The sequence below is a fragment of the Anthonomus grandis genome, chromosome 4, assembly GCF_022605725.1.
Source record: "Anthonomus grandis grandis chromosome 4, icAntGran1.3, whole genome shotgun sequence".
Taxonomy (NCBI): Eukaryota; Metazoa; Arthropoda; class Insecta; order Coleoptera; family Curculionidae; genus Anthonomus; species Anthonomus grandis.
This window is the reverse complement of record NC_065549.1, coordinates 5,854,041-5,871,981: the sequence shown is the minus strand read 5'-3', so window position 1 is coordinate 5,871,981 and position 17,941 is coordinate 5,854,041. Positions and strand designations below refer to the sequence as shown.

The 17,941-nt window shown below is 27.7% G+C and overlaps 1 protein-coding gene across 1 annotated transcript in view; it reads right to left on the bottom strand.

Moving 5' to 3' along the window:
- Positions 1-368: 368 nt before the first annotated feature.
- Positions 369-17,941, bottom strand: part of LOC126735151 (homeobox protein homothorax-like) — a 140,692-nt gene continuing 123,119 nt past the window's right edge. The window contains exons 5-7 of the mRNA XM_050439089.1: positions 12,086-12,144; positions 5,191-5,352; positions 369-1,011 (exon numbers count right to left, since the gene is read on the bottom strand). Coding sequence (XP_050295046.1) covers positions 5,192-5,352; positions 12,086-12,144 — 220 coding nt within the window. The 3' untranslated portion in view covers positions 369-1,011; position 5,191. The remainder of the gene's footprint in view (positions 1,012-5,190; positions 5,353-12,085; positions 12,145-17,941) is intronic.

Below are 17,941 nucleotides of genomic sequence, written 5' to 3'. Positions count from 1 at the left end.
ATGAGAAAAACATTTCAATAATTCAGGAACAAGGAGAAGATATAAATTATTAAGGAAATTTATAGGAACCTTTTAGTGATATTACGTAGTTGATATGCATAACTGAATTTGGTACGGTAGACGCTTTAATTAATGTTTTCTTAGTAAATGTATTAGAAAGGAACCATATAAAAGAGGATTTTTTTTGAAAATAAAAAAATGAGCTTCTTCTGGCCATAAAAAACTAAATTTTACATAAGACATTTTTGTTCTCTCATCTTCTTGAACTGGTGTCTTATACCAAAACAAAAAAAAACAATAAAAACTTGGAAAACGTCAATCTAATGCCCTCTCCACTACAAAATTACAAAAAAAAAACGCTTCTTGACTCATTTTGACATTTCAGACAATATTTATTAAACCAAAAAAAAAGCAATAATGATTGTTACATTTTCGTATACTTAGTATGAATATCATTAACAACATGGGTGTAAAGGGAAGCGTTGCCAAACATATCTTAGCAACACTTTTTACAATTTTAACACTAATCGTTATACAACTGTACTCCGTATAATATTATAGTCAAGTTACAAACAAACAAACAAAAAAAAGACTTACATAGCGGTTGTACGTTTTCCAGGTTGAGCGGGACAACAATTAAAAAAATTAACAAATGACAAGATAGGGAAAAGTGTGTGATATAATAAACCTAAGCTACAATTATACCACGTTACTGTTGACTTGGTTGCTTGCGGGTGTGTACCAATACCTCCAGCGTCAAAAGGGTAGGGGGTGGTGACCTCTCCGTGGTACCCTCGCACCTCACCACTAAATAACTTCCTATTTACAGCAGTCAGCACGATTAAAATTTAATACTTTTGTACAAGTCCTCGATTTAATTATTTATTATTATTTTTTTTTATCTAAACACTGGGCACTACATTTACACTTTGTACAGATATAATCACATTTAAGAGTTGCATATTTCTATGTCCATTGTCGTCGTCGTTGTGACAAACTGCTGAAGGGGACCTGGAATAAATAAGAAAAAAGAAATTGTTAGTTGATGTTATTTTACGTTTGAAATGCATAATTTAAGTGGATGTGATAGACGTTTTTTCTTAATTTTTGATTTACACGCAATTTAATGATCAAAGTTAGGATGAGGACGAACTGCATGATAAGGTTTATGAGCTTAACTATGAGCATACTATTTTGGAACGGTGAAAGTACAAAACTTCAAATGCATAATTTAAATGGATATGATGGAAGTTTTTTTATTGGTTTTAGGTTGCGCCTTTAATTTTTTTTAGATAATATATGAAAATGTAATACACAATTAAACTAGTAAATAAGTATTTAGTAAAATAGCAAGCAAAAATAAAAAATTTACAATTCAGTATAATTTTTTCTTGAAAAAATCAATTTCTATTACGAAATCTAGAATATATTCTTAATAAAAAAATAGTAGTTGCGCTTAAAAAAGTCCAATTTTTGTAGATTTTAGTTATTTAAGTAAAAGAAAATGAAACAAACATGGTTACAACAGTGCATGTTTTATAGAAATACAATTTAAAAAAAATTTTTTTTGGATAAAAAGATGTTCAAATATAATTCTGTTTTTGAGGACAAATAGAAAAAAAATCACAACTTTTGACCCTTTTTTTTAAATGTGTATCATCTGAACCGATAAAGAAATATTACTATATAATTATAATTGTTAATTAGATTTTTGTTCACCGTCTAATATCAAGTATGATATTCATTTAAAAAAATTTTTTTTATCATTCAAAGATATTTTTAGAAAGTAAGAAAAAAACAGATCTATATAAATAGCATCCTTCATCAAAGATGGTTCTTATGTAGGACATATCGGAGATATTAACAGATTTGCTCAATTGGTCCAGTAAAAATTTGCAAGAAAGGTAAAATTAATGTATAAGATGATATCAAAGTCTCTCCAAATTTTCCAAAGAAACTGGCAAAACTAGAATGTTGAAAACCGCATAGTAGGGTGCGCTCAACTTCCCTCTATAATGGACAGCTAGAATTTTCTAAATATTTTCGATTAGTTTTCGAGATATTGACAGATTTGTCTGGTTGGTCCAGTAAAAATTGCAAAAAAAGGTGAAATCAATGTATAAGGTGACGTTAAAATCTCTCCAAATATTCCTAAGAAACTGTCAAAACTAGAATGTTGAAAACTGCATAGTAGGGTGCGCTCAACTGCCCTCTACATAAGAGAGCAAGAATTTTCCAAAGATTTATGACTAGTTTTAGAGATACGGACAGTTTTATCTTGTTGATCTAGCAAAAAAAGAACAAATTAATGCAAAAAGTGACCTTTAAGTCTTTCTTAATTTTCCAAAGAAACTGATAAAATTAAAGTCGTAGAAACTGGACATTAGGATGCGCTCAAGTATCTTTACAAGAAACACCAAGAATTTGCAAAACATTTTCAACTAATTTTTGAGATATGGACAGATTTGTCCCGGTATACTAATGAAAATTGCAACCTCAAGTTCAACATTCTGTAAAAATTATTCCTAATCAAAAATTGAGCAAAAATATTTTTTTCAGTGTATAGTGGAGCTTTCCTAATAAACCAGTGGAAGTGGGAGCAAAATCGGATCATTTATATTTGAAGAATAATTTTTTTAATAAAAATTGTCCAAAAACTATGTTAGCATTTATTTATTTTTTGCGGTGTAAAATAGAGCATTTTAGATAAATCAGTGGAAACTGGATCAAAATTGGACCAATTTTAATGCAGCAACATATTTTTTAATTAAAAATTGTCCAAAAAATATGGCAGCCTTTATTTGTTAAACCAGAGGAACGTAGAGCAAAATTAGACTAATTTTATTTAAAATAAGTTTCTAGTTTATACATTAGGTTAAAATATTTTTTGAGTGTAGAGAACAACCTAGTGCGTAGAAGAGTAGAGAGTAGAGAATAACCAGGGGACAGATTTGTTCCGGTCTACTAATGAAAATTGCAACCTCAACTTCAACACTCTGTAAAAATTATTCCTAATCAAAAATTGAGCAGAAATATGTTTTTCAGTGTATAGTGGAGCTTTCCTAATAAACCAGTGGAAGTGGGAGCAAAATCGGATCATTTATATTTGAAGAATAATTTTTTTAATAAAAATTGTCCAAAAACTATGTTAACATTTATTTATTTTTTTGTGCTGTGTAGAATAGAGCATTTTAGATAAATCAGTGGAAACTGGATCAAAATTGGACGAATTTTATTTAAAATAAGTTTCTAACTTATATATTAAGTTAAAATATTTTTGGAGTGTAGAGAACAACCTAATGCACAGAAGAGTAGAGAGTAGAGAATAACCAGGGGACAGATTTGTCTCGGTATACTAATGAAAATTGCAACCTCAACTTCAACACTCTGTAAAAATTGTTCTCAATCAAAAATTGAGCAGAAATATTTTTTTCGGTGTATAGGGGAGCTTTCTTAATAAACCAGTGGAAGTGGGAGCAAAATCGGATCATTTATATTTGAAGAATAATTTTTTTAATAAAAATTGTCCAAAAACTATGTTAACATTTATTTATTTATTTTTTGCTGTGTAGAATAGAGCATTTTAGATAAATCAGTGGAAACTGGATCAAAATTGGGCTAATTTTAATGCAGCAACATAGTTTTTAAGTAAAAATTGTCCAAAAGGTATGGCAACCTTTATTTGTAAGACCAGGGGAACGTAGAGCAAAATTGGACTAATTTTATTTTAAATAAGTTTCTAACTTATATATTAAGTTAAAATATTTTTGGAGTGTAGAGAACAACCTAGTGCGTAGAAGAGTAGAGAGTAGAGAAATATTTTTTCAGTGTAAAGTGGGGCTTTCTTAATAAACTAGTAGAAGTGGGAGCAAAATCGTACTATTTATATTTGAAGAACAATTTTTTTAATAAAAATTGTCCCAAAATTATGATAACATTTATTAATTTTTTTGCGGTGTAAAATAAAGTATTTTAGATAAATCAGTGGAAACCGGATCAAAATAGGACCAATTTTAAGGCAGCAACATATTTTTTAAGTAAAAATTGTCCAAACGGTATGGAAACCTTTATTTGTAAAACCAGGAGAACGTAGAGCAAAATTAGACTAATTTTATTTAAAATAAGTTTCTAACTTATATATTAAGTTAAAATATTTTTGGAGTGTAGAGTACAACCTAGTGCGTAGAAGAGTAGATTATATAAATTATTTTCAGTGTTCTCTTAATCAAGTAGAGGAAGCTAGGGTAAGACCTCAATTAGTTTTTTAAATAAAAGTAGCTTATTTTTCTAACTCAAACATTAAGCAAAATTTTTTCCAGTGCACAATAAAGTAGTGGAAGCTCAAGTAAAACAGGATCAATTTCAATGGGGCAATAATTCTTATGGTGCTGAAAGATTTTACGTAGGTTAAAGCTATAGACCATTCCAAAAAAGAATTATTTGTTATCAGAATATCAATTAAACGTTAAATTACAAAAAAACTATTGTAACTATTCTCGAATTAAGAACGAGTTTTAAACAAAGTGTAGACGAGAAGTAAGTAGGTTTTGTTATCGTTTTCAATTACAATATTCATAATAAAATTAGCTGGGCAAAGAAGAAACGAGCTCAGAGATCAATAGATTAAACCTCAGCTCCTGGGTATATAAAAAAAACCTATTATACCTTAAGTAAATTATTATTTGTATTTAAGACTTGTTGAACTTACATACATTAAATTAAATATAACGAAAGGTATCATTAAAGATTTAAGTTCAGATTTCTTTTAAATACGGGAATAAGTCTACTTTCTTATTCTTTTCAATATTTGAGCGTATGAGATACTATTTTCTAAATTGATTTTTACTATAAGTGACGTAATACCTAACAAACTAAATAACTCATATTCATTAATATAGTGCAAATGAGTTAATAATGTATCTTGTTCTTATTTCAGGAATTTTCAGGAAAAAAACACTAATTATCTTATAACTTAAATAGGCCACAATTATATCTATTGTAGCGCCCCCAGGATGGCCTAATATAAGCGCCTGAGTATTTTTCAGTTTATTTGACCCCACATCCAACTCATTTAACAAGAAACATCTTGATAATCCCTTGTCTCATCTGGGTCTTGACTATAACCCATTTGGGGCAAGTAAATCTGCATAATTCCACCCCGGGTATAAATAAATTAAGGGTAAAACTTACCTCACAGATGGTGACCGTAGTATTCGGCGGGATAATGCGCGTACTGGTTGTGGAAAGCGGGATCTCCGGGCGGCCGATGCATCATTTGTTGCTCGCCCATCATGTAACCCATCGTGCCGTCCGGACTATACGCTCCACTAGGACCTGCATGCGGAGAAAAGACTATTAGTGGCGTTAAGACGCTGTCCTCGGACTAATACCGTTCAATACTATAGTAATTTAATGCATAACTTAAGTGGATACGAACGCCAATTTCCTTTTTTTCATCAGTAAAAAGCAGTATTTTATTCGAGGATCGATTTTTCTGTGTAAGGGGGTTAGGGAGGGTTAGAGGGGTCCCTTTTTAGATCTCCGGCTCTCTTGGCTTGGCAAAGAGAAATGGAGGAAGCCATTGACCCTCACGGGCCAATCCATCACTAGCGGAACACAATTGGGCCCCCAAAACGCCGAGGGAGAGAAATTTGATAGAATTTCGTTGCTCTTAAAAAGTCTCTGGGTAGATGGATTTAGCGAGTTAAGCTCCGTGACCGGCTAATACCGGATAATGGCCAACGCCGCCTGATAACAACAATTAAAATATATGAAGGGATTTTTCCGTTACCGCCCTTATATATATATGGAGATTATGGAGATATTGGCTTAGAGGGGTTTATTGAGCTTTAAAAAAATTTTACTATAAATTATTGCAATCCATAAAATTCCATGTTGTGAATGTGACATTAGTGGAAGATATGTAAAAGCTAGAATTTCTGAACATAAAAAAGGTACAAACCTTGTTTTTCAACAGTCATTTGATTTTCAGAGAAAACAGAAATTCAATCTGGACAGCAAAATTATAAAAAGGATTAAATGATTTAAATTAATAAAAACCCAAGTATTATAAATAAAAAACAAAACGTTGACAATCTAAGTAATGCTTATTTCAACTTGATTAGAAACATGAAAGACAAGACACGCTTTAATCATCAATTCTGCAAAAGAATTATTTGTATGCGAAATATTTAAATTAGACTGAAAAAAAAAAACATTAGATTCAGCATTTATGCGAAATGTCGACCAAAATATCTAAATTTTAATTAAGTCTTAATTAATTAAAGAAAATTAGGGAAAAATATTGTATTTAATTATTTTTGTAAGGAATAAGTTCTGTTAAATTGTGAATTAAGGCCACGTCTGTCTAGAGATGGATGGGTAATTGTTTTTTATCGATTTTCAGTTCTAGAAATTTTTTTTTTCTATAGATTTTAAAAATCTTAATAAATCGCAAGGATATTTTGATAAATAGCCACGTTTTTACATTTTCAGATTATTAACTTAAAAACTGCCAATATAAAATTGAACCATCCAAATATTTTAATTTAAAAAAAAATTGTCAACTTTGAAGATTTGGTTTTTTTATTTTTTACGAGTTTGAGAAAAGTACTAAAATTTGAGAATTCTTTGTTGAAAATTTTGATAATTATTAAATTTTTCAATAAACAAAAAATAAACAATAAATTTAACGGTTTTTTCAATTTCAAAACATTAGGAATTATTGATTGGCCATTTTGTATAATTTTCAAAATTTTGCTGAACAAGTTTTACATTTTCAAAAAATATCCTAAAAAGTCTAAAAAGGGTTTTAATGACAATGATTAATTTTAAAATTTGGGATTTGCTTTTCAATTTTTAGAGCTCTTACGCTATATTTAAAAACAAAAATTGAATTCTGCAAAATGTGTGAATTTTGTAGATTTAATTAAGATTTTGGCAGTTTCTTCCAAAGTTCTTGAATTTTTGAGATATATAAAAGAATTTTAAAATTATGATAATTCTTGGGAGATGTGTGGTTTAAAAATTGCATTTTTTAAAAATATTTTCTTTACGATATTTATTTTAAAAATCAATGTTTTTATGGGCTTACGTTAAAAAGCAAAAACTCTAAAGAAATTATTTTTGCAAAAGAAAATTTTGACCTGGATAATTGATAATTTTTGGAAAATATGTATTTGGTTAATAGAAATTAGGATACTTTTAACATATGTAAATCAATTTTTTAACATAAATGACATTAAAAAAACTATTTTATTTAATGATATACGGATATAAAATACTTTTTAAAACATTATTTTATGTTTTTTTTTAATTTTTAATTTTTATTTTATACATTTAATATATTTATTGCTTACTTATATGGTACTTTTGCTGACTAAGTATGTTGTTGAATTAGGTTTATGAACATTATTATTGATATTATAGGTATTTTTATTTTTATTAATTTTTGGGGAAATTTTTTGTTTTTGTATGTAGCTATTTATGCTGAATATTATTATATTATTATTATTATCATTGATTTAAAAAATCGAATTAAAAGTGGAATTTTGAACTCCCGGACTATTTTTAAAAGGCAGTTTTTATATATAATTTTTCGATATAGAATTTTGAAATTTTTTATTTATTAATTTAAACAAGAATATGTTTTTGAACAAGAATTACTACGGAATTATTAATGTCAAAAAAACCATTTAAAAACAAAAATGAAAAAAAAATAATTTTTGAATTTATACGAGAAATTTGATCACTTGATGCACTTTACATTTTGCATCAAGTATTTGGTTTAAGAAAAAAAATTTAAAAAGTAAAAAAAAATACGATATTTAATTAATTTAAAGAATTTTGAATTACCGAATTTTTGATCCTTAAACATTGTGATTTTTTTTTAAAAGATAGTAATTTTGATTTTTCTTAATTCAATTTTATTTATTTAAAAAAAAACAATTTAAAAATAACATTTTGGAATTTCCAGGATTTTCTTAAAAACGAAATATTTATATTTTTTTTTTTGAAAATTAAATTTTTTTTTTAATTTACACAACAAATGTAGTAATTTTTAAATTTTAGGAAATATTTCATTTAAAAAAAGATTAAAATAATTATGGTATTTGAGTAATTCCGAAAATTTGCAACTATAGAACCGTTAATTCTTAAATCTTAAGCATACTGAATTTTTTTGATAAAAATAGCAATTTTCAAAACTATTTATTGTTTTTATGTTAAAAAATTAATTTAAAGGAAAAATCGTGGAATTTTCTTAGAAAGCAGAAATTAAATTTTTATTTTTTTTTCCATTAAAATTAAAAACTTGGACTTTATTATTTTTGAATTTATACAAGAAATTTGAAATTATTTTCGAACATAAAAATACAAATTATATAATTTTTGAAATAAGTATATTAAGAATATACTTTTTAATGTTATTAAAAAAAAAATAAAAAATAATTACAAAATATTATTGTTTAGAAAGTCTTACTACAGATTTTTAAATTGGGATATAAATGGGAAGAATATAATTTTTTTATATTCATTACTATTTATTTTTAATATTAAGAATTTTTTGAATTTTCCAACTTAAACTAATTAAACGAATGTTCGAAATCATCAATTTATGAATTTTCGTTCTGCTAAAAAATCGAATTTGAATAATTTAAATTATGAACTAAATATAAACTTTTAGATATGTCCAAATTTTAAAGACTTCATTCATTTCCAGTTTTTTAATTTTAATTAGTCAAGACTCAAGAAAGTTTTTGGGTATTTCTTAACTTTAATTCTGAAAATGCATGGAAAATTGAAACTTAGGACTTAAAATCTTTAATTTTAAACCCTTTAGTAAAATTAGATTAATTTCAAATAAAATCTCAAAACCTCATTCTTTCTAGTTAAATTTCCCGATCTAGAAATAGTAAATTTCTTAAAAATATTAAGTTAGCTTTAATACTCTTAACTGAATCAAGAACATATTGTAGAGAATATCTTGAAAACCTAAAGCTTTTAAGCCTCCCACCCAGACAGATACTTTTGACAAAAATAACTGATCAAAAAGCCACCCTAAAACGCCCCCCTTTTACCAATAATAAATCCTCGTAAAACCATCAATTTAAACCAAAAAAAAAACAAAATTTATAACACATCGTCATATATAATTTTTTTAAATTCTTAAACCGAAACCATCCACCGTGTTGGTTGTTACCATTAAAGCCCCGACGCAGGTTGTATGTCGTCTTTTAAAAAGATATGGGCCGATCCCATATACCGGTAATCAAGCCGATATGAATTGTAAGCGAAAAGTCTTGTATGAGAGTCAGTGTGCGCCTTTGGGCACTAATCTTTGCTTTATTTTTTTTGTTGTTGTTCTCTTCTCGTCTTCTTCTTTCTTACTTACAGCAGGTTGTTTTTCCTGTTTTCTAGAGGAGAGAGGGAGCGAGGCAGATCATTGACTAACAAATGGCCGAGTGGTTTCACTCAAAAATACCATTTTAATTTGCACGTTATCTTCTCATTGAATTAACATATTTAAAGTAATAAGAAAATGATGGTCGTATTCACTTAAGTTATGCATTAATAGGGACTGTTGTATTCTAAATGCTTGATTGAATCATGTTATTAAAGAGTGTAGATGACTTAAAAAAAAACATGATGAGAAATGTCAATTTTTTTTACTGTATGATTAATTTTTATTAGAAATTTTTAATGATTTAACTGAATTATTGATATTTCCGCAAAAAAATATTTAAAAAATTTCTGTATGTTAATAGGTTTTTGAGTATTAAAAAATATAAATGTTGAATTTTTGATTTTAAGAAATTGAATACTCAATTAGTGTTACACTATAGAAATCTTAATTTTTTTTCAATTTAAATTTTGAATTTTAAATAATTTTGGAAATTTTAAAAAACTTCGCTATTAGTTTTGATTTTTTGGGTATGTTCAAGAATTTTAACGTATTTTGTCTTATTCAAAAAAAATATCAAAATTGTTAATTTTAGTAGTATTTTCTCCTTAAGTTACTTCAGTTATCTTAGATTTTTCAAAATTTTGTAATAATTTTTTCTAAGCTTAGGAAAAAGAAACTTAAATTAAATGTTTAATTTTGAAATGTTTTTAAATCTTTTTAAAAAATAATAAAATTTTTTAATTTTAATGTATTTCAGATTTAATAAGTTTTAAATTCTCAGTATTAAAGTTTAGTAAGTTTTAACTAATTTTGAACAATTTTAATTATATAAAGTTTCTTAAGAAATAGAATATTTTATAAAAAGTTATAATTTTCTAACAGTTAGTTGTTAATTTTAATTTAAAATTCCGACAAATTTTGAGGTTTCTTTTTAGATTGATATAAACTGAATGGTAAAATTTTGTGTTTCCAAAAATTAGATAATTTCATTTTAATTATTTTAATGTCTTATCGCCTTAAATAAAAAATTTATAAAACATCAAACTTGGCCAATATTTCAGGGTGGCGAAATTTTGTGCCGGCGAGTGTATATATTTTTTCAATTTCATGCATTTGAATAAAAGTATTGACTATAAAAAAGAGATATTACGACAACTCAAGACTTTTCCATAATTTTGACTGACTGGAATAAAGAGAATTATTTATTTAATTTGTGGCATTTAACGTTATCTTTTAGCCTCTTGTTTTTTCAAGAAAATTTAGATTTAAGTTGTTTTATTTAACCAATAATTTTTTTTCCTCGATAATTATTTGGTGGTATATGAATAGATTTTTAAATTCAAAATTACTTAAAATTATTATAGCATTAGAAATATTATATGCAAAAATAGCAGTTTTGCATTTTCCTCAAAAAAGTCAAAGTCAAAATTTAAATTAAAAACTAAAAAACTGAAAATACATTTTGAAGCTTTTCTACAATTCAAATTATAATAATTTGTAACATAACATTAGGTGACAAAATAAATTCCAAATAGTAACACATGTAAAAAATATTTATATAATTTTTAAAAACACGCATAGAATTGTTAGAGTTTTACAATGTTAATGCTAATTTTTTTTTTCAATTTACAGTATTTAATTTAATGCAAAAAATAAGCTCTTTTTCATATAAATTCATATAAGTAATATAAATTCCATAAAATTTCCCAGAAATATTCGGCTAAAAAAAAAGTAACCCTTAAATAAGGTTCTACATAAGTATACATATACATAAATATATACATGCATATGTACATACATAAAAAAATTATTTGTTTTTGCCTTAACAGCCGTGACTACTTAAAAAAAATTATATTTAATATTATACCTATAATTTTAAGAAATTCTAAATTTTTAAAAAGTATAGTAAAGATTTTGTATATTTGCAGATTTGTAACGTTTGTAACAGAACGACTGAATAACAAAATAAATATTCAAAAAAATATTCTAGAGACCATAAAATCAAAGAAAAAAAAAATTCATGGATAAAGCAAAATATAAAATGTATAATAAAACTTTAGGAAAGGCTAAATATTAATTTAAAAAAGAATGTACCGTAGAATCTCACAATAAATATAAAGCACGTGTAAATTATATTACTAAGCTTATACGTAGAGCGAAATAACCTTATTAGAGCAACAGAAATAGCAAAATATTTTGGAAAACATTAAAAAAATTTGATTAAAAAAAAGGGTGGTTAATACTAATGACATTATTATTTTTTTTAAATGACATAACATCAAGTAATATTTCTACAGAAATTCATAGATGCTATAACAAACTATAAAGTCCAAAATTAAAACTAGATTTGATTGGTTATGATAAAATTCATATAAATTTTGTAACATTTCTGTATCTTAAAATATATTTGTCAACTAATAAATTATTGTAGAGCAAATTCTGTATTTCCTTCTAAATGGAAACTGGTTAATATCGTGCCAATACTAAAAATTAATAATTTAAAGAGCTTCAATGACTTAAGGGTCATTTTCATTCTTCCAATACAACTCTTTTTCATATAAATTTCACAAAATTCCCAGAAATTCCAATTAGTTAAAAATACTGTCCTATATAAATACATTTAAAGGGTTTAAATTATATTTTAAAAAAAATTACCAAAAAACGAAAAATTCAAAAACTTACCTGCTCGATTTGATTGATCGATCATAGGTTGTACTATCCTCCGCCTTGCGTTAATAAACCTAAAACAAACAAAAAAAGCAAAACGTTAAAATCCGTATCATCCCTTACCAATATAAAATTCACGTAAACGTTAAATAATTCCTATTCAAAAAAATAGGGGGTATGGACTAAAATTTTGCCATATTGCGATATTTGACGGTCCGTCTCCACTGAGAGAAACTGATATAAAATTTTCGGTTTTTCCATATCTATATATATATATAGATATACATATACATCCGGATATATCGGAAATGCGTCCAATCGGGCGGCAGAAAACCCAATCATTTCCGGTGTCAGAAAGCATTAGCTGCCGTGTTATTTTGATGGTCGGTGACAGCTCAGCCGACGCCATTCCATTCTGTATTTCCAGCTACCGTTGCTGTGTGTGTGTGTTTTGTTTTTTTTTGCATGTATGTATATATATCTCTCTCTCTTTATCCTCCCTATAGTCGACTGTATCTTATCCTATTGTTAAAAATGTGCATTGTGTACCACAATGCATATACGACGAGAAAAGAAAAAGTTTAATAATGAAAAGGGGTTTCGGAATTTATAATGTTGGTTTTTCGATTGTTGGCGGGGGCTATTGTGCTTTTGGAATTGTTTAGGAATATTGGAGTTTGGGGGTTGTATATTTATTTGGGTTATTTGTTTTATTGGTGTGAGTAAGTAGATTTTTTTAAGGGCAGTTGAGGTCATTTCAGAACGTCTTTAAGACACTTAGTGACCAATTTTATTTCAATTTTTGATTGTTTTTGAAATCACAGAAGTCATCATGGATTTCTTCCAGGCAGTTGAGATCTAAAAGTTCTTTCCAGGAATGGTTTTTTCATTTAGCATCAGTCAATAACCTTCCTAAGTTGAAATTAAAACATTTTTAATCATTTTTTATAATTTTTAAGACACATTTAAATTACTTGGAAAATAATGAATATATTCTTCATTTCAAGCTATTTAATTTCTAAAAAGCAATTTTTTCTTACAAATTACTTTAAACTATTACATTTTTTAGGGCCTTATTTACTGGCCTGGAAAAAGCTAAATATTTTATTTTTTATTTTCAGTTTTTCCAGGTTATTTCCTTTATTGGTGAAATAAAGAAATTCTTCCAGGCAGTCATAAAAAAAGTAAAAACACAGGAATAAAACAAATTAACGAAAAATAATTTTTAAGCATAAGAAGGAATAAATGGCCATTTTTTAGTTAAATTAATCAAAAAAAGTTAAAATTTATTAAGTTTCCTCGGACAGACTAAATAGTGCTTTTTTTCCATATTATTTTTCTTATTAGTAAAATACAGAAATTTTTCCAGATATAGTTATAGTAAATATAAGACACAAGAAGAAAACACATTAAAAATTCATTGATTATTTTTTAGTGACATTTTACTTAATTAAATCCATTAACATTCCTCGAATAAAGCATTTATTATTTTAATTCTATTTTTCCCGGTTATTTCTCTTATTAGTAAAGTAAAGAAATTCTTCCAGGCAGTCTAAGAAGAATAAAGAAACATGAAAAAAAAACTAATTAAAAATTACATTTTTAAGCATAAAAAGGAATAAATTATAATTTTTTGATAAAACTTGCCCTAAAAGTTAAACTCCATTTACTTTCCTGGAATGGACTAATATTTTCAAGGTTTCTAAACAATTAAATTTGTTTATAAAAAGTATTAGTTTTATTAAAAAAAAAAATTATGACAATGGTCTAAAGTCAGTAATGTTGATCCCCACATTGGGCGTCCAAAAAAAACTCCTAATACCGAATTCAAATTTAATCATACCGTTCCTTAAATAAACATAAAAGAATCACATGCACCAGATAACTTTCCCTTATAAATGGCATAACGTAATAACAACGTATATAGGCCCTGGTAGTCTTTTGTTATTCAAATAGCTGGAGTGGAGTGTGGGAGGGTTTGGGGGGAAGGGGAGGGTGGTTGTTCCTTAAAATACGGTTCTGGATCGCATCAGCAGCAAGCAGCCTCCGTAACCGATATCGTTGCTTTCGTTTCTATAGAATCCAAATTGCATCAAGGCTGGGTGTTAATGGCTCCGTCGGCATAATGGATGGAATTGCATTAAAATGTGATCTGCATAGTTCGCTTCTACATTCCGCTTGCGCAAACGTAATTACCGAATCTTTCGGAGGCTTCCGGGGCATGATGAATGTCGCGGAAAGATAGGGCGAGCCCGGGCCCCGTCTATCTCTCTCTTTCTTTCTCTCGTCTATTCTATGGAACGAACAACCGATGTATCTCTTAATGGATCAGGTGGATACCGACGCTCCCTTTTCATGTTGCGACAATTACGAAAGAGCGAACCAACGTTATTATACGAGGTGGAACGGTTTGTTCTCTCGCCCGTCCACCTCCTCCCCCGTCATCCCGTTCTCGTCTTTCTAATAAGGGACAAAAAGCTTTTCTTGTTAAGGTTTTGGTGATAACCCGACCTTTTGTCCGTGCGAATTTGTTTCCGGAATACTTTTAATGCCGATTTGATCTGCTTTACATGATTTTCGTCGCCTCAAAATTAAATGTCTTGCGATTGTTTGTGTGCTGTTTTACGAGGAGTTGATGTAAGAAAAATTAGATAAAAAAGTTAAGGGTCAAACTATCGTATAAATTTCCTCAATTTGCTAAAGTGGCAAAGAGCTCATTCCAGACCAGCCTGAAACTCAGCTACATAAATACGATTAATTGATCTAAAGGATAATAAGGATGCTTAGGTTCAAATAACTTCTGACTGATGAGGCCTGAAAAGATGAAGCTTATCCAGCAAATAGTTTGTAGCTTAGACCATCACTATAGAAAATTTTAACTTTCTAGCTACAGTAGTTTTATTTAGGAAAAAAGTAAATCATGGTCATGTCCAATTAAGTTATGCAACTATTTGATGCTTATATTCAAATAACTTATTCTTGATGAGACCTGAAAATACAAACCTTTTATGTGAAATCGGGTATACGTTAGGACATCACTCTGAAAAATCTGAACTTATAATTAACAAATCGCAGCTATATCTAATTAAAGTATGCACCAAATAGGTGCTTAGGTTTAATTCGCTTGTGAATAAAAACAATTAAAAGGTTAAAACTTTTTAAAAATATAGGAAATGCCTTAGAAAATCACTTCAAAAGATCTTACATTTGTAGCTTTGTAATTTAAAAAATCAATAAACGACATTCATGTCCAGTTAAGCTATGCACGAATTTGCTGTTTAGGTTTAAATAATTGGTGACTGAAGAGAATAAAAATACGAAACCTTCATGACAAATAGGAACTAATTTGGGGCATCACTTCGAAAAGTCTTATATTACTAGCTAAAATACTTTTTAATTTAAAAAATAGATAAACGGCATTCATGTTCAATTAAGTTATGCACCAATTTGATGTTTTGGTTCAAATTAGTTGTAACTGAAGAGACCTAAAAATATGAAACTTTTATGACAAATAGGAACTAATTTGGGGCATCACTTCGAAAAGTCTTATATTTCTAGCTAAAATACTTTTTAATTTAAAAAACAAATAAACGTCATTCATGTTCAATTAAGTTATGCACCAATTTGATATTTTGGTTCAAATAACTTATGATTGAAGAGACCTAAAAATACGAAACTTTTATGACAAATAGGAACTAATTTGGGGCATCCCTTCGAAAAGTCTTATATTTCTAGCTAAAATACTTTTTAATTTAAAAAATAAATAAACGTCATTCATGTTCAATTAAGTTATGCACCAATTTGATGTTTATGTTTAAATAACTTGTGACTGAAGATGCCTAAAAATACGAAACTTTTATGACAAACAGGTACTAATCTGGGGCATCACTTCAAAAAGTCTTATATTTCTAGCTAAAATACTTTTTAATTTAAAAAATAAATAAACGGCATTTATGTTCAATTAAGTTATACACCAATTTGATGTTTATGTTTAAATAAGTTGTGACTGAAGAGACCTAAAGAGATAAAACTTCTACGACAAATAAGAAGTGCCTTGGAGCATCACCATAGATATTTTAAACTTTCTAGCTTAAGTATTTTTTAATATAAATAATAAGTAAATGGAATTCATTTAAAATTAGGTTATGCATCAATTTATTGTTTAGGTTAAAATAGCTTATGACTGGAGATGCCCAAAGACATAAAACTTTCGTGACGAATAGAAAATGCCTTGAAACATCACTCTAGAAAATCTCAGATTTTTAGCAGAAGTACATTTTAATTCAAAAAATAAATAAATGGCATTTACTTTCAATTAGGTTATGCACCAAATTCATGTTTATTTTCAAATAACTTGTGACTGAAGAGGTCAAACTTTTTTGAAAAAGGGGAAGTACCTTGGGACATCATTATAAAAATTTTGAACTCTCTAACTTTAGTGCTTTTTAATATAAATAATAAGCAAATAACTTTCGTGTCCATGCACCAATTTGATGTTTGGCTTCAAATAACATGTGACTGAAGAGGCCTAAAGCAATAAAACTTTCATGACAAACAGGAAATGCATTGAAAAATCACTACAGAAAATCTCACATTTTTAGCTACAGAACTTTTTAAATTAAAAAATAAATACACGGCGTTTAGGTCCAATTAAGTTATGCATCAATGTGATGTTTAGATTCAAATAACTTGTGACTCAGAAGACTCAAAAGGTTGAAATTTTCTTGATAAATAGGATGTGCCTTGGTCATCACTATAGAAATGTTTAGCTTTATAGCTTAAGTACTTTTAAATATAAATAATAAACAAAATGCATTCGTGTCCAATTAAATTATGCACTAAATTTACGTATAAGTTCCAATAACTTGTGACTAAAGAGGACAACTAGGTATAGTATCTTGGAGCAATACTATAAAAAGTGTTAACTTTCTAGCTCAAGTCTTTGTTAACAGAAATAATAAATAAATATCATTCGTGTTAAATTAAATTATGCATCAATTTGATGTTTCGGTTATGATACGATTACTGAAGAGTCCTAAAGAAATGAAACTTTTTTGACAAAAAGAAAGTGCCTTGGGACATAATTCCACAAAATCTCACAATTCTAGCTAAAGTACATTTTAATTTAAAAAATATATTAACGATAATAATGTCCAATTAAGTTACGTACCAATTTGATGTTTAGGTTCAAATAACTTGTGACTAAAGAGAGCTAAAAAGATAAAACTTTTATAACAAATAGGACGTATCTTGGGACCTCACGGTAAAAAATTTATTTATCCAGCTTAAGCACTTTTTAATATAAATAATGAGCTTTTGTGGGCAATTTGGTTGTGCACCAACTTAATGTTTAGATTAAAATAACTTTGGATTGAAGAGACTTAAAAGGTTGAAACTTTCATGAAGTATAGAAAGTACCTTGAAGCATCTCTGCAGGAAATCTTACATTTCTAGCTTAAGCACTTTTTAATATAGATATTAAGCAAATGGTATTCGTGTCCAATTAGGTTATGCACCAATGTGAGATTGAGGTTTGAATTACTTGTGAGTGAAGAGACCTAACGAGATGAAACTTTCATGACAAATAGGAAGTACCTCGGAGCATTACTCTATAAAATCTCCAGTTTAATGAAACAACTAATAATAAAACAAATATAAAATTTGCTTTCAGGATCAAAAAATCCATGCTTTGCTTATAAACGATGACTTGAATTTCCTCTACGATTTATAACCATATTTAAGGTTATATCTTGGATTTAAGTATGTAAGTCATAACTTACTTAGTTATTATATTGCATAATTAATATTCCAATTATTTAGCATACCCTAGATTCTAAATTTGATTTTGAGGTCCAACTCATAAATTATTTA